General features: G+C 40.5%; 1 protein-coding gene across 5 annotated transcripts in view; it reads left to right on the forward strand.

Moving 5' to 3' along the window:
• LOC141769111 (uncharacterized) overlaps window positions 1-21,717 on the forward strand; it is a 47,180-nt gene that overhangs the window by 12,662 nt on the left and 12,801 nt on the right. For 4 of the 5 annotated variants that reach the window (XM_074637835.1, XM_074637837.1, XM_074637838.1 and 1 more), the window contains exons 4-9: window positions 34-200; window positions 2,940-3,074; window positions 5,116-5,204; window positions 15,058-15,207; window positions 15,922-16,253; window positions 16,397-20,077. In XM_074637835.1, the coding sequence (XP_074493936.1) occupies window positions 34-200; window positions 2,940-3,074; window positions 5,116-5,204; window positions 15,058-15,207; window positions 15,922-16,253; window positions 16,397-20,077 (4,554 nt within the window). Of the gene's footprint in view, window positions 1-33; window positions 201-2,939; window positions 3,075-5,087; window positions 5,205-15,057; window positions 15,208-15,921; window positions 16,254-16,396; window positions 20,078-21,717 lie in introns of those variants that run through there. The other variant, XM_074637839.1, reaches the window with a different exon arrangement.

The following is a 21,717-nucleotide window of genomic DNA, read 5'->3' on the forward strand; positions in this document are numbered from 1 at the left end:
ATCTCCCTCCCCCCCGTCTTCTCACTCTCCTAGCTATGAGTACCACACTTTGGAGTCCAGCATCCAGCGAGTGGTCCATCACGACGGGCAGCAGGACGCAGGGGATGATGGGGCATCGTCCGCGGTGACGACAGTCGCCGGGGAGATTCTTCAAGAGGCAGCAGAGCACATCGGAGCAGCGCTGGGGGAGACTCTCGGAGGTGAGGGAGGCGCAGGTGCCCCCCAGGGGGAGTAATGGGGCGATGAAGGAGGACACACACAAATCCCCTGACATGACTCGCTTAACACCCACCAGGAGAGATGGAGAAAGAGAGAGATGAGGGGTGGTGAGTGTGAGTAAGGAAGAAAGACACACAGAGTCCCGTAATGTGACTCTTTTTTTATTTAAGTTAGCTTAGTCTGTTCAGTTGTTTCTGTTTTGTCATATTTCTTCCAGTAAAGTAAGAAAAGCTGTTACTAGAAATCAGAGAGAAATCAGTAAATGTTTGAAATGGATAAAAGGCAACAGTAAAAGGGAGAGAGGGGCAGAGAACAAAACTGTGTGTCTATGTGTGTACTGTATGTATGAGAGTCTCACAACAGAATATATGTGTCTGTGTTAGCTTGGGTACAATAATATGAATAAGTTATAACCAATGGGCTACCTCCAGGTCTGAAAAATGAAGCCATTGCTGAAGTGCCTTAAACTTGCATTCTTTCTAATAGCCAGCAGGGGGCGACTCGTCTGGTTGCAAAAAGAAGTCTGATTATACAAATAGAAGTCTATGAGAAAATGACCCTACTTCTCACTTGATTTATTACCTCAGTAAACATTGTAAACATGAGTTTATGGTCTCAATCGCTAGTTTCAGGTCTTCTTCAATACAGCATGATGTTCATTTAGTAAATTGTGGTCCCATTTAGAGTCAAATAGAACATAAAGCAGGGTATGCTTTAGGGCGTGGCTACCTTGTGATTGACAAGTCGCTACCATGGTGTTGTCCGGTCTGGGAGTTGTATCTGTTTTCGTCTTAGAACTTTAACCCTTTCACAGTGTGTTTTCAGTTCATGAAAGTTAATTATAACCTTTTTGGTCGCCTAAAAATATCATATTCAGTTGTACTGCAGCTCCAGCCTCTCGTGTTACCTCTGGTTGCAAAAAAACAAGATGGCGACGGCTAAAATGCCGAACTCCAGGCTTCAAAACGTCAGTCCACAAACTAATGGGTGACGTCACAGTGACTACGTCCACTTCTTATATACAGTCCATGATAACACACATTTTATACTAGATGGTTTACTGCATTGTAACAATTAAAATTACATCAGTTGACCTCTACTTTGGGTTGCTTTCAAACACGTAATCTGGCGTCTAAGAGATAAAACAGAGACGGAGTAGTAAATTTGCAGTGTGTGTGTGTGTGTGTGTGTGTTTGTGTGTGTGTGTGTGTGTGTGTGTGTGTGTGTGTGTTGTTAAGTCAGTTACAGCCTGCCAAATAGGTACTCAAGTTGTCAGTGTTACGCAGCTGTGTAAAGGTTGAGCAGGAGACATGCCTGATCTCTGTTCAATAACGCTCTGCTGCTTTTCTTCTCTGCCGTCTCTCATTGTGATTTACAGTAAGCCGGGCATACAGAGAGAGAATGGTCCGATAGAGGAAAAGTGAACTGAGGTTGATGGAGTGAGGGATGATTAGAGCAGGAGACTGATGTACTGTGTGTAGTCCAGTTCTCGTATTTCTTTGTGAGAGCTCTTTGGGCAGTGCATTTTCAGGTTCATTGATTCCTAAAGAGGCCAGTAGCTTTGCTCAATTCCTGATCCTAACAAATGCTGTCTGAAGAAAAATGTTACCAGAGGACATATAGAACATTTTATAGGTTTACTGTATATACTGAACTGGCTATTAGCTATGTGTCTATTTTAACAACATTTCAGCTTTTTCAAATTCACACTAAATGTATTAGTAGTACTAAACATTTTCTACAAACTGCATATTTTTGAGTAGTCTTGATTAAAATGAGACCACTGGGAAATATTTGGTGGAGCATGAATAGGACAATATTTTAAATATTTGAACCAGAATAGCTCACATGATCATAGTCACAAATGTTGCAGTTGCCCATCATTAAATGTGAATTATTTAATAACTATTGGGCTACTATTGATGGCACAGTGTACATACGTATAAAGTCTAACTTTACCACAATTTCCTCACAAAAATGACACAAATTTTGGTCAGAACAAGTTTTCCATGTTTTTCCCCGGTCCCTGATGGCAACTTTGTGTTCAATAACCTAATTAAAAGTGTGGCAAGGGTGCCTGGTTAGCTCAGTTGGTAGAGCGGGCGCCCATGTAACAGGCCTCAGTCCTGACCGCGATGGCCCGGGTTCGAATCCAGCCTGTGGCCCTTTCCGCATCCACCCTCTCTCTCTCTACCCTTTCCAAGACTCTATCCACTGTCAATAAAAATGGTAAAAATGCCCCCCTAAAAGTGTGGCAAAAGAGGACAGTGTCGATCTATATTATTGTTTATTGAGTCCAGCTCAACACAAGAGGTTAAAAGGGCATTCAGTAATTACTGACTATTATTGATCAGTATTGGCAATCGATGATTTGCATTCATAGGTCTCTGGAACAGATCACAGTGGCCTGAAATAATTATATATATAATCAATATAAAAGGTTACATTTCACACTACAAAATTAAAGTAATTATATAAAGGAAAGAAAAAATATCTGGTTTAAGACCAAACTGTGTTGCAGTGCTGGTTACTTGCGTTACACCAGAAGTTCAAACATGTACATTAGTTTCTGAAAGGCCTGATCAAATATATTGATCCTCATTGGTCATTTTTTTATTGAACCAAGACTGAACGTACATGATCTTATGAACAAGAGCCAGAATGTGCATCCTGGACGCACCCATATGTTTAATGTTTTATGTGTGTTTTTGTGTCTACAGAGGCCTTGCGGCTGCAAAGTGAAGCTTTGTGGATCAAACATGGCCGCCGGTCAGCACAACTGGAGGAGCTCATGAGATCATTGGAGCAATGGTGTGATGTCACTGCAGGTCAACATGATGAGGCAAAGCCACAAGGTGCATATTCAAACAGGCTTTAACTGAACACAGAAGCGTTTATATGAAGAAGAGGGAGAGATGGGGTGACATGCAACCCATCTCTCTTGGATCATATGGATTGTGTCTTAACCTATGATATACAGTAGAACGTAATACTTGTACAGTTCTCCATCATCCTCATCATATTGTCATCTTATACAGGACACACACAATTGTGATATAAAGCAGACACTGCAGCAACAGGTGAAGAATCAACTATAATAGACCTTTTTTATGGCAGATTTTGAGTTGTCATTGAGTGTAACTAATGAAATTAGTAATGATGGCCCCATTCCCTTTAAGTGGTCCAGTGGCCCTGAATTGGGTTACACCAGCTATTTGTAAATTCTTAACTACAAGAAAGTTTCAAACTACTGAGTTACTAAACTGGGTTACACCATTACAACTTGAGAAATGTCTTCACAGGTAAATACTTCAGTAATGTGAAAATCAGTTACCAGGGAACATCTGGAGTAGTAGTAGTAGGAAACAATCAGCTATCTAACTAACAGGAAGTCTCTAGCATCACCGAGGATGTATTATAAGAACTGGATACCGGACTCTAAGACGGCGCCCACTCACTTGAATGAAAATTGATCACTGAGAGTGCATAAAACAAAATAGTTTTTAGCTTCCTGGCCGCTCAGCCTTGCATCCAATTTTTTTTGGTGGCCACTCGCGGTATTGCAGCCCAGAAAGTGTTTTCCCCATAGACCACCATTGTAAAAGAAACATCTGTATAACTGTTGACAGGACAACTCGAACTACAACCAAGGTTGACTATGACTTTTTCTATTTTTAAATTTTGATCCATGGAGGTTTTATATTTGTAAAACTTTCCCCGAGCCGAGAAAAGTGATTTAAAAATTCTGTGACATCCTCACTATATAAAGTCTATTGGTCTAGCGGGAACTTTCGGGCGGGAGAAACACTAATGCGCATATTCAGTGGGCAGAATACACTGGTAGTAAACCCGGAAGCTAGACAACTTTTTTGGCCTGTGACCCAGACGAGCAATTCTCATTGGAATGAATAGGCGTCATCTTGGGGTCCAGTTTCCAGTTCTTACAATACACCCATGCCACAGACTTTATATAAGGATGATATCATGCACATAAAAAAAGCTTTTCTAGGCTCGGGAAACTTTTACAAATATAAAACTTGAGAGTAATAACAAAGAGTAATAATTGACCTTTGCAGTTCAAGGGGTCCTGTCAAAAGTTTTAGAGAGGTCTCTTTTATAATAGTGGTCTACAGGCAAAAATGCTTTTTAGGCCACAGGGGATTTTTTTGTTGCAGTACCGCAGTATACCATGGCTGAGTGGCTGTGCCGTATCCAGCTCTCTGACATACATCCATGAGCATCACAAGCTGCAACATAACTGAAAAATGAATTTTAGGAGGCCAAATGATATATTTAAAGTTGAATGAAAGTATGACTTTGTCTTATTTATATACCCATGTGCTTCAGAGCTAGTAGTATCCATGAAGAATGGAATGATTTGGAAATATTAGATTTTCTACCTAACCAATGGTATTTGGTCAATTAGTCTAATGTTATTAGCATCACGTTTTCTAATTTGAGGTGTACTGTGTTATTTTGTGAAAGGTGATTTAAAATCTTCCCAGATTACATCATTAAGAGCATTTTGATCAAGTGTCAGATCAGATATGTCAGTCAGTCCGTTCTAAGAGTACTTAACGTGACTGTCAGCAAGCTGTTGGGGCTTTAAACTAAAAGCAGACTCATTTAACATAGTCGGAGGCTCTCTGTGCTCTGCTGTTGACATAATTGTCAGGTCACATGATTGCTAAAAGTTCAGTATAATCCCTGTAGAGTCACATTTTGCTCGCTGACCCATTTTCCAAGTATCACATCATCCTTTCAATTACCTCTCACTTCTGGAAAGGGCATTCATGCTTGTGCTTTTTTCTGTCTGTTGTGAAATTGTTGTTTTGTAATATTTTGTGTGTGTTGTATATAACTGTTAGTCTGTTTGTGTGTGCTGACTGGATGTAGACTTGGAGCAGCTGCTGACTCTGGACCTGAAGGAGTTTTCTGATGGAGAGATGACCATAGCACTCACTTCAGTGACCACATATAAGGAGGTAAGTTTTTATCAGCCAGATTCCATTTAGTTTCTGTTCAGTCAATTAAAACAGTGAAATGTTTTTATTATTATTTTGAAATATGAAAAGATCTTTCTGAATGTTTAAATGTTGGCGTCCTTTAATTAACTGGAACTTGAACCCAGCTGTGCAACGCAGAAAACCCAATAAAGATTAAGTTAAGTTATTTGACGCTCAGTCGATGAATCATGTTAACTGGGAGGTTGAAAGACCCATTTCATGTCAATAACATTTAAGGGCAATTTACAACTCCATTAAATACATTTCACGCCACCATTAAATGGAAACAACATATTTATGTATATATTAGGGCTGTCAAAGTTAACGTAATAATAACGTGTTAATACAAATTCATTTTAACACCACTAATTTCTCTAATGCATTAACGCATTTTGTGATTTTTAGGTTGTAGCGGGCTCATTGTTAAAGCTAGAGTGAAGATACTGGCATCATATGAAACTAGAAAACTTACAAACCATGTCATGTCAGCTTGTCATGAAGGAGGCGTGGCATAAAACTGGCATGGCCATATTCAAAGGTGTCCCTTGACCTCTGACCTCCAGATATGTGAATGTAAATGGGTTCTATGGGTACCCACGAGTCTCCCCTTTACAGACATGCCCACTTTATGATAATCACATGCAGTTTGGGGCAAGTCATAGTCAAGTCAGCACACTGACACACTGACAGCTGTTGTTGCCTGTTGGGCTGCAGTTTGCCATGTTATGATTTGAGCATATTTTCTATGCTAAATGCAGTACCTGTGAGGGTTTCTGGACAATATTTGTCATTGTTTTGTGTTGTTAATTGATTTCTAAAAATAAATACATACATTTGCATAAAGCAAGCATATTTCCCCACTCCCATGTTCATAAGAGTATTAAATATTTGACAAATCTCCCTTTAAGGTACATTTTGAAAAGATAAAAAATGCGATTAATTTTCAATTAATCGCGATTAACCATGGATAATCATGCGATTAATCGACTGACAGCCTAATATATGTTATATATTATATTATATTTTATGCGATATTTCTAACATGACAACGATTAAAACTACGTAAATGTGGATTCCTAAAGCTTGGGTGCTGACACAGAAATATTGGCTAATTAATACACTTATTACTGACATTAATGGCCTCATTAGCCTGACTGGTTCTTTTTAATATATCATGGTGATTATACTCGGATAAAATGCGGCCAACTTAGACACTTTGCTATTAAAATGTATAAATGCATGTCTCTTTTTTTTTTTTTAAAGTTACTTTATTTTATGGCTTTGTTGTTTTGGATACATCACACCGGCGCTGTGACATTTTGGGGAAGTGTTGTTATGCATGTAGAGGAGCCCCTCTGATGTTGTGATGTTCTGCATTTGTATGAGATGCAGATGAAGGCCTGAGAGCCTCACACACAACCAGGTACCACCTGCCTCCCCACTGATACCCTAAAATCCAACACACACTGAAACATACACACATTTTCATACACAAATGTGGAATCTCTCTATCTCTGTCGCTCTCTTGTTCTTCCTCTTCACATTTGCAGTCACACACATACACACAGAGGGTGCTTTAAGCCTTTAAGCCTACCCCTTGCTTTTCTCCCTGCCGCAACTTCTAATGTGTTCCCCCCCCCTTCCCATTACCACCACTATCCCCCCCTCCAAAAAAAAAATCATTCATTATTTCTTTTATATCTCCTTTTCACTTCCAAAGCCCATTTTTCGCAGCGGCTGCCTAGCGTGCGGTATTAGGCTATGTGTAAAATAAATGATGTCTGTAGCCGTAGGGGTATGGCTCTGCCTCCCCCAGAAAACTACCTAACGTCCAAGGAACATTAAACACCCAGATCCTCGTTTAGCGAATAAATAACCATTCATTTGAATGGCTTTGTCTGTGTGTGCGCACCGGACTTTCTGTGCATATTTTACCAGCGCTGTGCCGACATGCTGTGTGTCAGGAGAGACAGAGAGAGAGAGAGAGAGAGAGAGAGAGAGAGAGAGAGAGAGAGAGAGAGAGAGAGAGAGAGAGAGAGAGAGAGAGAGAGCCCATTAGAGACTTAATATAGAATAAATGGCCAGGGGCCTGTGTGTCGCCAGCGGACCCTCCAACTCCACAGCGTCATGGTGGGTTACTAATGACCTGAGATCGGGCTCCAAAATGAACCCCTTATATGCATGTCATTTGCAGTGTGTATATATTTATATATTATTTTTTAATTGTGTTTGAAAAGAGAGTAAAACGGTATGAGTGTCATTTATTGAGGGGGCTTAGGGAAGTTCTGCCTTAAATGATTCTTTCCAGAAAACTAAATAAATTAGATTCAATTAGTCTTTAATGGTTTATGTGTTATGTGTTTGTCAAAGTGTGTTTTTTGTCTGCGTGTGTGTTGGATAGCAGTTAAAGAGGACAGAGTTAGATTTTGGGGCTGTGATTGCCTAGTTAGCAGAAGAAAAAGCTTCAGCGTGTGTTTGATGTAACGATATGGACACATCGTATATAGACTGACTAATGTATTTTTCTATACTGTATAAACATACATTAGTCAGTCTGTGTGCTCCTTTATTATGGAAGAGAAAAGTGGGAATGAATGGAGTTTCATTCTTTCAAAATCACAGCGCCTGCCTGGATGTTTCTGTGTGTCATTTGTATCTGTTCATCAACGTGCGCTACATTTGAAGCCGTAAGGTAAATATTTCTATCAGTTCCTCAAACAGTATTTACGTGTTTGGCTATAATGGCACAAAATACTGCTCAAGAACTTTGATGAACAAAGTTTACCACGATGAACAATACTTATATGGATTTGTTTGTGATGCTTTTTTGTAATTCAGCATAAACAAACAGCTGTATTGAAGGTGACACATTGAATATAATTGGTACAGTACAGTGTAAATAAAGCTGAGAAGCAGTAAGTTACATATTTCCAATGCAATCTTGTCAGATTTGCTTTATGCATATTGTAATATTCAGTCTGTACACAAGAAGGAGACTTTTGTGGTTTGTTATTTACACTCAACATACTTAAAGTTTGTGCTATTTTTCTGTTGTTTTCACAATGCCCCTGCTAAAACTGCAACTATCCCGTATTGCAGCAGTCCATGCATGTTGTAACATCTACACTCTTGACGTTCTGTGTGCAGTATTTCTGCTTTGCAGAAGCAGAATATGTACCAGCTAAAGTTACTGAATCTTAGTGAGTGAAATAAACAGCTCAGAACGCATTACCTCCAAATATTTCTGCATTCAAAACACAACTGTAATTTCTCCTGTAGCCTCACAAACGATTTGGCTTTTCCTGTGCAAACTATACGAGCTTGTGCTGACATTTGGTAACCAAGTAAATAAAGCACAATAGTAATCCTCTATAAATGACATAGGTCTTTAGGAGTTGCAGTGGACATACATCCATTGAAGCTTGCGTAGTCTATATAAATTTGAACTCTAAGGAAGAATAAAGGTAAATACATACTCCTTTTAAATTATCATCATGTCAGAATTGCCTGGATTTATTTGGGCTAAGATTTAAAAGTATTTCTTGGAAACTAAATACAAAAAAATAAAAGGCCTTAATAATAATTTCTAGTTATTATGTATTGTTTGTAGGGATGGGCGATATGACCAAAATCTTCTATCACGTTATAGGTCATTTCATATTCTAGATAACGATATACGTAAATCACAATATAACATGTTCTGATAATTCTATAAATAAACAGTCAAAATGAAAAAAAACACATGGTAAAGACCATTTTTGTACATTCCTGTGTGAATGTAATACTTGACAACTGAAAGTACTGAGTATTTTCTCATTTTAAGAAATTGATATACCATATCACGATAGAAACAATATAGAAAACTATATACGATAGACATTTAATATCATTTTGACGATATTGATATATCATCATAATGCCTAGCCCTAATTGATTAATCTATCTCATTTAATCTATTTTTGTGTCATTTTTTATGTTATGGCAGAAATGTATTGTGTCTTATGCATCATAACAATTTCTATATTTGCTGTTATTTCTCAGTATCTCACTGCAGAAAAGACAAAGTATTCAGCCCACACAGTGTGGTATTTACTTTTACGTGGTCAAGCCATCTGGGACTTTTTTTCTTTTTTTGGAAAAGTCAGCAATTTGTCGCTGTGTACAGAGCATGCTGGTAGCAGCACCGTGAGACGCCACAGGACCCAATAGGGGTCAAGCTCCTCCTTGCTAAAGGGCACGCAGCGCAGCGTCACCTGTAGATGTCAGAGACATGACAGCTAGTAGCTAAACTAGTACAAGATAACAGAGAAGTTGGAGGGCTTTTCTTGCTTGTATGAAATGTTTTGTGTAACACTTACATGAAGCTCAAATTAATAAACACACTAAAAACACATTATTCCCATGCCAGTGTGTGTGTGTGTGTGTGTGTGTGTGTGTGTGTGTGTGTGTTTGTGTATCAGAGGTTTTCATGGCTCAGTAATTAGCGCTGGCAGATGAAGCATTGGTCGGATAAAGAGTTGTCATGCTGTGGAGTTGATGAACTGTGGGAAGGACAGGAGCCCACAGCCTCCCACACACACACACACACACGCACACGCACTCATATGTGAATAATGTGTTTTTTGCATGTGTTAACATCTAAGTATTACAATATGTTTTAGAGTTATTTGTTTTCTGTCTTTTGAAAGCTATTTCCACTATTGATACTGTAGAGAGGGGAAAATAATAAAAGTTTGCATTTTGGTTTGAGCTTGAAATGTCATATGAACACTAATATTCCCGATATCTGAATAAATGTTGTTTATTTTCTGTGTATGGTAAACAAAATCAATCATCTTTTGTTCTGTGAGTGTGGCTATTGTAACTGTGTGTGTGTGTGTGTGTGTACGTTGAGTATCGGCTTACGAGTATTATTACAACATTATTTTGGACGTTTATTATTTTTCCATTTTCCTTGCTATAGTGTTTTATGTTGTAGATTTGTTTGTTCTATTCTCTCTGTGCATGTGTGTGTGTGTGTGTGTGTGTGTGTCCATCTCTCCATCTGAGGTGCGCTTTAGGTTTCATTTTGGCAACGTTGATTGTCTCTAATGTGTTGTTTGTTCACAGTCCTCCGGCCCTTCTGTTTGTTTATGCGGGGCCAGTTTTGCCCTACGCCACTTGCACAAATAATTATGCTCGCTAATGAAGGGGCCCGCAGCCACGGCACTCGGTAAATGCCTTTCTGATGAGAGGCACTAGGAGACAGCAGGTGCAGGGTGGGCCTCCCAGGGACTAAGATTGAAGACCAGGAAGTCAGGGTGCCCCACCCCCTCCATCCCTCTATCTTTCTATTCCTCTCTGACTTCTGACTATCCATTAAGTACATCTACATAAACATAACACCCTATTTACAGTAGCCTGAGATCTGCTGATACCATCAGGACACTGAAAACCCATATACACATCTCCTAAGTCTGTTTAGTCTCTTTATATGGGAATATATTCAGACTAATGTACACAGAGAAGCATCACTTTTATCTGCTGTGTGAAAATACTTTGCTTTAAATTTGTTTGGCTGTAACACACATTATAATATGAATTGTTTCATATACATATTTAAACAAGTTTAGAAAACCGCTACACAAGACAGTCATCATACTGTATCTTAAGTAACTTGATGTTTCTTCCTCATCATCTCTTCTGAAACTCTCGTTCTTTCTCTTACCCCATTTCCATCCTCCCCCTGTGGCTTCCTTGGGCTTTGAGGGCAAACAAATAAACAAAACAAAACATTTATAGACTCAGTGCTTGCATCTTGGCCCCCAAATCCCTGCACTTAGAGCTGAGCGAATGAAGCATGCGGAGAAGGCCCATATGAGAAAGACAGACAGAAAGACATTTGGGCTTCTTTTTCTGCAAACTTTTACCCCCCTCCCCTTTTCCCTCTGTCTCTCCAAAAACTTCATAAGCACTGATACTCTTGTGTACGCGTGTGTGTGCCCACGAGTGTGAACGAGAGCGCGTGGCTGTTGGTTTGTGAGCACATGCATGTGTGAGTTTGTCTGTGCATGTGTGTGTGTGCCAAGTGGTATATGTTGCACATGTGTGCGTGCGCTTGCATGTGTGTATTTGAGCAGGGTGGTGTCAGCTCGCTCCTTGCCACCCCATTTGCTGTAGCTGTACCGCTGTGATCACAGACAGATGTATAAATCAAACCTCGCTTGATGGATTCATCAGGGTGGCGAAACGATCGCCTGAGAAGAACTCGCAACTCTCTTAGCGTTCTGTGTTCTGACGGAAAGGGTATGCAAAGAGCCTAAATGGATGAACGCTTGATTAATTCTTTGCCGGAGATGTTGGCGACAGCAGGAAATGTGTTTTTGCTTTGACTGTGTTTGCACGGGAATTTACGCGCGCGGGGCGTGAGTTATGAGGCCTGAGTTTTGTACCTAAGGCTATTGTGCATAATGATGGCAGGTTGGGAGAACTGCAAGCAGCCGCTAAAGACTTGCTACCTGTGGAGCAAAGACAACCAAAGAGAGAGGGAGGGTGTGTGTGTGTGTGTGTGTGTGTGTGTGTGTGTGTGTGTGTGTATGTGTGTGTGTGGATTAGGGCCTAGTGTGGGAGAAAGATGAAGCTGCAAAGTGTGTGAGAGCAAGAGATGAAGAGGCAAAGTGTGACAGGGAAACAAGACACACAGGTGAGGAAGTGAAAAATTAGATAAACGGAGAAGAGTTGGGTAAAAGAAACATATAAAATAAAGTATGCCATTATAAAAAAAAACAAGAGATGTAATATGCAACGTTATCTTAAAGGGAGAATAATTCCCCTTTGATGCACAAATACACAAATACAAATGAACATGGGTTCAACCTGCTTTTGACCATTCACACCATCGATCACTGGTCCTCAAAGATCTCGGTCAGCGACTGTAATTCAGGGAAAAGCTGTCTTAGACTGGGAGATGCTGCACAAAAAGAGGTCTTCAACTATTTCAATCTGTATTCCAGCACTTTAACGTGTATGCAGAAACGTGTGCTCTAATCGCAGTGAAGCATCTTGGCAATCAAGATTAGAAGAATGTCTACAGAGGAGAGAAGCTTTTCTTGTCACAGCAGTTCTGCTATTGTCATAGACGTCATATTAGCAAAGCTCAGGAACAACAAGGTTACTCAATTGAAACCCCCAGAAGCCCTTTAATTCCAAAACAAAGCCAGGTCAGATAGCTTAGCCATCACAAGCAAAAAAAACAGATTATTTTTCTTTCCATCGTGGGTGTAAAATTGTTTTAAAACCTTCATATGTTGCTAAAGGTTTTTAGTGTTTCAAGGGTTATTTTCCCCCTTCTTGTATTCCTATGTTTGTGTTGTCTAGCATGTTTTTTACTTTCCTATTATTTTAATATTTCTTTATTTTTGTTGCTTTTTCTGTTTAGTTTATAAGTCCGAACATTTGCTTTTGTTCAAAAGTTTGTCTTATAAACATTAAATCATCAAGTACAAGTGATAATAATCCTCACATTTTGATTAGCTGTGGGGCTGTAACTACCAATTATTGTCATTGGCAATTATTCTGTTGATTATTTTCTCCATTAATCGATTAGTTGTTTGGTCTATAAAATGCCAGATATTGGTGAAAAATGTCAATCAGTGTTTTCCAAATCCCCAAATTACGTCCTGAAAAGTCTTGTTTTGTCCCAAACGTAAAGATATTCAGTTTACTGTCATAGAGGAGTAAAGAAACCGGAAAATATTCACATTTAAGAGGCTGGAATCAGAGAATTTTTACCTTTTTTTTTTAATAAAATTACTCAAACCGATTAATCGAATATCAAAATATTTATAATATTAATATATTATATATTATTATTATTATTATTATTATTATTATTATTATTATTAATAATAATATTAATAGTTGACAACTAATTGATTAATCGCTGCAGCTCTAATTAGCTGTAGCTCATGTGTAGTACTTTCATGACAAAACTGCCATGTTGTTAACGGAACACTTCTCAATGATGCAGTTTAAAGAATTAAAACTGTTAATATTCAACAGCGGTAGCAGAACCGTTTCCAGTGACTCTCTGCTCTTAAATAAAAATTAAAGTTAATAAAAAGTGAGTACAGTGAAGGTTTGTGATATCTCAGCTTACCAAAAGCTCAACAAATGACAAACAGGTTTCTGTGTCCGGATCCTAAGGTTCTTGGAGTCGGTTATCAAGTGGATTTTTATAGCTAACATGTTGGTAATTTATAAGAAAAGGCAATCTGTGAATCTGAGGGTGGCAGAAAGAGGGAGAAAGAGGAGGGGCAGGCAATATGAGTAGTAATTTACTCAGTTAAGAGCCAAATGGCAGACAGACTGTCGCCCTGCGTGTTATCTCCGAGATTTGCACTCTGCTCGTTTTCTGACTATCTTTCCCCCTCTGTGTGTGTGACAATGTGTGTGTGCTGTTTTGTGTGCATATGCACGCAGTTGGGTAGTAGCTTTAGAATATCAGCATCATTTGAGCATTTCTTTGTTATTGTACTGTAAATCATGACGATTTTATTGCTTTACCAGAGCTCATATGTGTACACACTGGTACATGTTTGTTCATATACTGAGATTACAGTAGACGACTGCAGGCGTGTGCATATGCATGTGTCAGGGTGACTTGTGTGCTTGTACTTATGTGAGTGAATATGTGTGTTTTAACGGATCTTGGGAGGCTTCATTGCACTCATCAGGATATCAGTGTTGAGAAATGGCAGTGTCAGTGAAGTGTGTGTGTGTGTGTGTGTTAGGATTGATGGGCCCGAGTCTGACAGCAGCCATATTGTGAAGAGAGAGAAGGATGGAGGGATGGAGGGAGGAACAGAGGGAGGAGTATTGTAGCCCCCTCATCCTCACAGGTTAATATTGACACAGCCTGGGCAGATACAGAGCCTGGGGCGCTCATCAATCACTTTCAGTGGACCCATACAAATACACTCAAATACACACAGGCTCAAGCTGGGAAAAGGACCACACACACACTGCAAGACACAACAGACAGGAAACAATGCAAACTTTCAAAGTCAGACAGAATCATACACCATTTGGACAAGTCAGGCAACATGAACAAAAATATGTTTTCATGAATACCAGACACACGTCCTCTATTAGCTTCACTAAAACCACAGCATCGCTTTCGTTTAAAAGTTCTACTTAAATAAGCACAACAACAATTTCTTCAAAACAACTTCACAAAACAAACAGTGGTACAACAAATCGAGATTAATCAAGCAAATATGTTTTCAAAAGTACCACTTTATGTGTAACCCTGGGTTGCAAATTATGGTTGCCATAACATTGTTGTTAATCATTTCAGAAAGAAAGAAAAAGCAAGTTCCCTTGACAAGTAAAACAATTAATTAATGCAACTTTCCATCCATCAATCATTGTGCGTGTCACTGAATTACCATAATCTGTGCATGGTGGCTGTTTTAAGAGCAAACAGTTAATTTCCAAACAATAAATCACAAAGTGTCTCTCTACCCCTCTGTGCGTTTTGACAGCTTCGTCTCTCATTGCTACAGATGAAGGCTTACTTCAAACCACTTCAGTTTTACAAAAAAAACTAAATCATATGCGCAATAAAAGGCAGGGGTCTAACAAAGTTTTCCATACAGCTTTAGCCAAAATGTTTATTAATCATCTTGAGATTATTACAATGAAATGTAATAATTGCTGTTTTTCATAATTAGTTCACTATTATCATTTTGAAAAAGTTGTCGAGTAGTTTGCATCAGATCTTGATTCCTTCCAGCTTTTGCTTTTTTCTTTCTGCTTATTTGTCTCTTTTTTATATATATCTCTCTTCCAGGACTGGCATGGTTATGTGGACGGGCTGAAATCATTCAGCCATCGCCATGGCTACGATAGTCTGGTGGTTCTCCTATCCATCAATGATACAGTTCATCATCCCCGCCAGCAGGTGGCTGTCTACTCAAACAACACAGATCTCCTAAACCAGGTAAATAATATGCAAGACCACCAACACAAGAGTGAAACACAAGTGCTTCTTTGATCAACACAGCTCTATGAATGATTTTGGGAACTAGAAATAGGCATTGCGGTGTCTCTTATTGATTTGTCAATTTTCCTTAGTCCATAGATGTGATTTTACCTTTGCTAAATTATCGAGGATGGTAACAGCAACTTGACAAGAGGTGTATTGAGAGGTGTGGGCTGTTAGTTTGGATAAAGTGCCCTATGGAAAGGTTGCTCTGCTGATAATGCTCAGTGACAACACAGTATGTTGTTTGCAATCAGGCAGAATTGATATTAAGTCCTTCTTATATCGGTCTGTTGCACTTCCCAGAAAATCAATAAAATAAATTAACAGAAATAGTTCAACATTTTTGAAAATGCACTTATTTGCTTTCTTGACAAGAGTTACATGAGAAGATCAATACCACTCTCATAAATGTCTGCTACAGATATCAGACAATTAACTTATCTTAGCAGCTCCCAGCCAAGAAATAGTCTTATTTGTGCTAAAGAAGCGCTAATAAGCTATCCAGCTGCTGGTTGTAGCTTCATATACTGGACAGAAATTAGAGTTGTATTGACTTTCTCATCTAACTCTTGGCAAGAAAGCAAGAAACCATATTTCCCAAAATGTTAAACTATTGCTTTAAAGAGCCAAAATAGAAAAAAATAATCAACACAGTGGCTTTCATTGCAGATCTGCTGTGAGTTGGAGGAGTCTTCCAGCTGGTCTCTATCTGGTGAACTGGAGGCCAGGGAGAGTCTCCAGGTCTACCACATTCCTATAAACACCTACTCAACTTCTGGTACTCCCCCTCTGCTGGTGGAAGAAATAAAGGGCCTCCTCAAGGTCTTTGTTGACCGGCGGAGCTCTGTATTAGCCTGCCACCCCAGCAGTAGGACCTCTTCCACAGAGGGAGTGGCAGGCAGTGTGGAGTTCTCCCAGGGATCATCTGGTATCAATGACATGGATGGCTCTGACATAGAGAGGGCCGAGGGAGGCAGTGGAGATGTGGTGCCAGTAGCAAGGTAATTAAATTCACCCCATTGATTTTGTTTCATCCACTGTTTGGTGTAAGTCATCAAAACATGAAATTTGAGATTGAATATTATTTATTCATGGACTTTAGGCTGACAGTTCAGTGACAGTGTTGTTTTATCTCTGTGTATAGGGTGATGGCAGAGGGTGATGAAGACACAGGTGGTGTAGGAGTTGGTGCTGGTGGGGAGCTCGTGAGCCCTGACAGTGGAATGACCACCATCCGCAGCAGCCGCTCCTCAAAGGAGAGCTCAGTATTCCTCAGTGATGAAAGCCCAGTCGGTGAAGTTGTAGCAGGAGGAGGGCCGGCAGCGGGGCCTGGAGGACTCTTCCTGAGAAACCCCTCTCCCCTAGGATTGTTATCCCTGTCCCCTCCTGTTCCACCTGAGAGGAAGAAGCCCCACTCTGGCAGAAATAAGAGTGAAAACTTTGACCTGTTTAGTTTTGACCCACTACATGGCGGTGACCAATCTATGCCAACAAGAGGGGAATTGGCAAATTCTGGGCTAAGAGGAAGTGAAGGAGAAAGAAGAGCAGCAAGCACTAGCTTATCAGAATTTGAAGAGCTGAGCTTGCTGGATTTCTCTGCTCCCAATTCATTGGGTGGGCTTGACAGTAGAAATTCTTCAATTGACCACCATGGCCAAATCCATGGGAATGACATGATTGACATTGTGGTTCCTCCAACCCCAGTCAACAGCGTGGTAGGTAGCCGCCCACCCAGCAGTTGCGGGGTCAGGTTTTTTCCAGAAGATGTAGTTGAAAGGATCAATGGCCTGCAGCACAAGGATAGTGTGTCATCGTCATTGTCAGAGACCTGGGATGAACTTGGCTTTGACACACAAGGAGCATTATCCTCAAGTGATAATAATGCCTGGAATAGGACCAGGGAATCGGAGAGCCCGCAGAATATTGTGGAGGAAGTTAGAGAGAAAGAGTCAGTGGATGATATGACAGACCGAGACAGCAGAGAGGAGATCTTAAAGTCAGAGAATGCCCACCGGAGGGGAAAGACCCTCGAACCCCAGCTTAGCGTGATCACTGATCAGACTGAATCATACGACACCTGGAACCAAGATTCTGTACACAAGGATCAATGGAACCCAGCTTCTTTGGCTTATCTGCAATTGACACCACCAGAGGAGGAAGAAACTGGAAAATGCAGGGCTGGTATCACTGGACTGAAAGAAAAAACATCTGCATTGTTGCGAAAGATAGCAATCATAAACACTTTAACACCAGACACATCTAAAGAAGAGGATGAAGGGGTACAAGGGAAAAAAGAAGACACACAGGTGGAGCTCCTAGACTTCTGGACGTATTCAGCTCAGAAGGGACTTCTCAAATCAGATAGCGTAACCACCACATCTTACCCTGAATCACTAGATATGTGGAATATGACCATCCGCGATGACAGTCTATCACCTCTCACAACCCCTGACAACTTGTCTGGAAACTCAGGTTCTTTCAGTGGGGTGAACCCCAATGTTGAAGCTGGCACGTCTGTAGAAAGTCCACCAGGATTCCCTCATGGTGGAATGGTGATGTGGAACACCACTATACAGGAAGACAGCTCTTCCACAATAACAAGTCCTGAAGGAGCTGAAAATGGAAAGGACCTCAGTCACATGGGATCACTGGATGCCAGTGATTCTCCCGAGACACCTGCAAGCAAACCAGTAGAAGAAGGAGAAGATATAGAGGAGGAGACACCTGAAGAAGTGCGGTGGAGTGGTTATGAACACAATGTGAAAATAGTCATAGAGGCGGCAGAAGGTAGAACAGAGGGTGAAGAATCAGGTGACGATGACATCCAGAGTTTTCAGAGCCAACAGTCTGTCTTGCAGAACGTGGCATCTGAACATTCAGAAGATGAAACTTCCTCCTACCAAGGCACTGACATGTGGGACCTACCTGTCCCTGGCATGGTCAGCTCTACTTCAGAATATGACAATGTAGGAGCTGGCACTTGGAGCCTGACATCCTCCCCTGAGACCTATGCCAGCCCCGTAGTAGACATGATACAACTAGAGGAGCAGTCTAGCCCTTTTGCAGCTGTGATGAAACCTTTTCAGATAGATGAGAGGCACAATCAATACCAGACAGCTGATCCTCTGGGAAAGACTGAATACAGAGCAGTGATTTCAGACAAAGAACAGCCAACCAACCAGGTGTTTCTTTTTGAGGGAACTAGTGAGATGGGTCACATGATCAGCAGTGGGGTAAGTTCAATTGAGACTAAGTACGATATAAAAAGTGGAGAAGAATCAGAGGAAGACAATTGGGTAGAGCAACCAAGTGATCATTCCCCATTTGTTCTGGTGGACAGCTCCATTGTCACTCAGACCACTTCAGCCAATTATCATTCAAGTCCAGGAGAAGCTGCTGAGACTCAAATCCAAACTGACCAATCATTATCCCCAAGCCTTGTTGAGTGGGACAGTCTTGTTTCCAAGAAACATGATCTGTCATTCACAATGGCCCAAAATGAATATGGGCCTGCCGCTGAAAGCCAAGGTGGTCCTGACAATGAGAGCATTGGAAACGTGATGGGTAAAACAACAGAAACCATGTCTCTAAGCTCCAGCTCTGGGGGGGATAGAGACACAATGAAGTATAGCCCCGACAGCCTTCACCCAGGTAGTCGAGACGAACTCAGGTCCAATTCTGATGGAGATTCATCATCAGGCTTAGAAATGGATTACATCGTTGTGTCTGGCACGGTAAAAGAAGCTGAGAGAGAGTGGCGTGATAGGCCAAAACCGGTTGACAGGCAATCAAAAGGTACAAGAAAGTCAATGGAGACATTTAGCATGCTATCCTATGCTGCCACAGTACTGCAAATCCAGGCTCAAGCTGCAAAAAGAGAGCGGCAGGAGAACACAGAACAAAGTAGGCAAAACCAGATGATCAGAGGTGCTGACAGTATACTTAGCAATGTAACAGAGCAAAGTCAAGCTGTCTTATGCACTGATTACCAAGGAAGTCTTGATAATGTCACCGATCATCACATAATGCAAGAAATGATCAGTCCCAGCCAATCAAGAAATAACTCTGACGCTTTTCATCAGTCTGATTCAAGACCAACAGGTGGCAGTCAAACACAGGTAGAAGAAGGAAACGATAAATCAAGCATTGTGGCCAGAAGTGTGTCTCCATCATTAAGATATCCGTCAGATCACTTCCTGAAAACCAGAGAGGAAGTTTATGTCCATTCACAGATCTCAATGGAAGACTCAGATGAGGGTGGGCAGTCACCCTCTGCACCTCCACCATGTCCTACTTCTTTGAGCGACTTTCAAGTCTGGGAGGGTCAGTTAGCGAGACAGGACACACCGCAAATCACGTCTGAACCACAATCACCTGTATTCACCAACAGTTCAGTCTCCCACACCAGCTCTTTGATTGGCACCCCAATAAGTGAATCTGGTATTTCTACTGACAGAGGACTTGGATTACCATTTTCTGGAGATTTGATGGAAGAGGAGAATGATGAGGAAGAGCAGGAGGAGGGAACTGATAGAGAGCACACTACCCTGCCAAAATGGACTTCAGAAGTACAAAGTGAGAGGGAAGAAAGACAACAGTTAGGATGTTCTGATCTGCTAAGTTTCACTGAGGAGCTGGTTGGAGGTTCTTCATTTCAACAAACAGATTTACAAACACTCGAGCCAAATAGGGACAGATTCCTACAGAATACAGTGGATTACTACAATGGACAACCTTCACAGACTGTTGATCGTGATAGATGGTCGACTGAACAACAGATTGGAAACCATGAATCTTCTCAAGATAGCTATTCACCTGTTTTAAGGTAAGCAATGCATCTTTATGTCTTAAGCTCTGTGCCGTATATATATATATATATATATATATATACATACAGTATATAAATATGTGTATATATTTAAGTATAAGTATTTAATACTCTTATCAATATGGGAGTGGACAAATATGCTTGCTTTATGCAAAAGTAAATATTTATTATCAATCATAATTAATCAATTAACAACACAAAACAATGACAAATATTGCCCAGAAACCCTCACAGGTACTACATTTATCATAAAAAAAAATGCTCAAATCATAACATGGTAAACTCAAGCCCAACAGGCAACAACAGCTGTCAGTGTGTCAGTGTGCTGACTTGCCCCAAATTACATGTGATGATCATAAAGTGGGCATGTCTGTAAGGGGGAGACTTGTGGGTACTCATAGAACCCATTTAGACATTCACATATCTTGAGGTCAGATTAAGGGACCCCTTTGAAAAGGGGTCACTGATAACCGATCCAGCTATTTTGAGTCATTATCGGCCTGATATCCGATATCAGTATTGGTGCATTTCTAAAAAGAAAAAAAAACATATTTTGTCATGTCTCCTGTATATCTAGCCATACAGATGGTTATAGTTTGCTTTTCCAGGGTTTTGAGATATCCGCCTCTGAGATTTCTACCTCCACACTAATACAGTGTAAGTGAAGGGAATTTTGTTTTTGCTGATAGGCTACCAGTGAAACATGTAGAAGTATCATTCCAGCATTCCCAGGCTGCTGACAGCCAATTAATGAAGATGCCTGTGCACACGTGTCTGTCCTGCACACACACACACACACACACACACACACGAGCCAACCACCACTCCCCTCACGCTCCCCTTAGTTCTATGTTGGGTTTTTGAGTCTCTACAGCTTTCTCAATGGTCTGTATGTCAGAGGAATATTTGCATCGCTTAACAGGCAGTTGAAATCAAGCTAGAAAGCCCTCCTGATGAATTGAGTGTGATGATCTGTGTGTGTGTGTTTGTGTTGTATGGGTGAGTGACAGACTAAGACTGACAGAGGATGTGAAAATGAATATTAGTGGTTTGACAGAAACAGATTATGTGTTCGTAGTCGTGTGTATATACTGTATGTGTGAGTAAGAAACAAACAGTGCATCTTGTATGTGGGTGTATTTCATGTGTTCGGCAGCAAGCTTTGATCCGCAGCACTGTGTATGTGTGTGTATGTGTGTTTATAAATCTGTTTACGCCTCATTAAATATGCATTACCTGCCTCATTACAGCTGGAGCCCCACCACCGCTAATGGAAACAGCTCCCCTAGCTCTGTTACAAGGTGTGAGTGTATGCGTGCAAGCGTGTGTGCGAGTGTGTGCATAGGTAATACCCGATGTATCAGACAATAAAAGTTTGCCATGTAGCTTCAAATTTACATTAGCATCGAGTACATAACTTATTTATGTCTGTGTTGTTTGTTTGGTTTTGTGTAATTGTTTTAAATATACTGTATGTGAAGCAGACTGTTCAATTCTATGTTTGTTACTGCGAAATATTACAAGATATGGTTTTATATGAATGAATGGCAGTCGATGTTGAGTTGTAAAGCAGAATCTTATTTAATTCAGTTTTTGTGGATTTAAACATTGTTAAAAGTACCTTGTGAAGTTTTCTG

Source organism: Sebastes fasciatus, chromosome 6 (assembly GCF_043250625.1).
Source record: "Sebastes fasciatus isolate fSebFas1 chromosome 6, fSebFas1.pri, whole genome shotgun sequence".
Taxonomy (NCBI): domain Eukaryota; kingdom Metazoa; phylum Chordata; class Actinopteri; order Perciformes; family Sebastidae; genus Sebastes; species Sebastes fasciatus.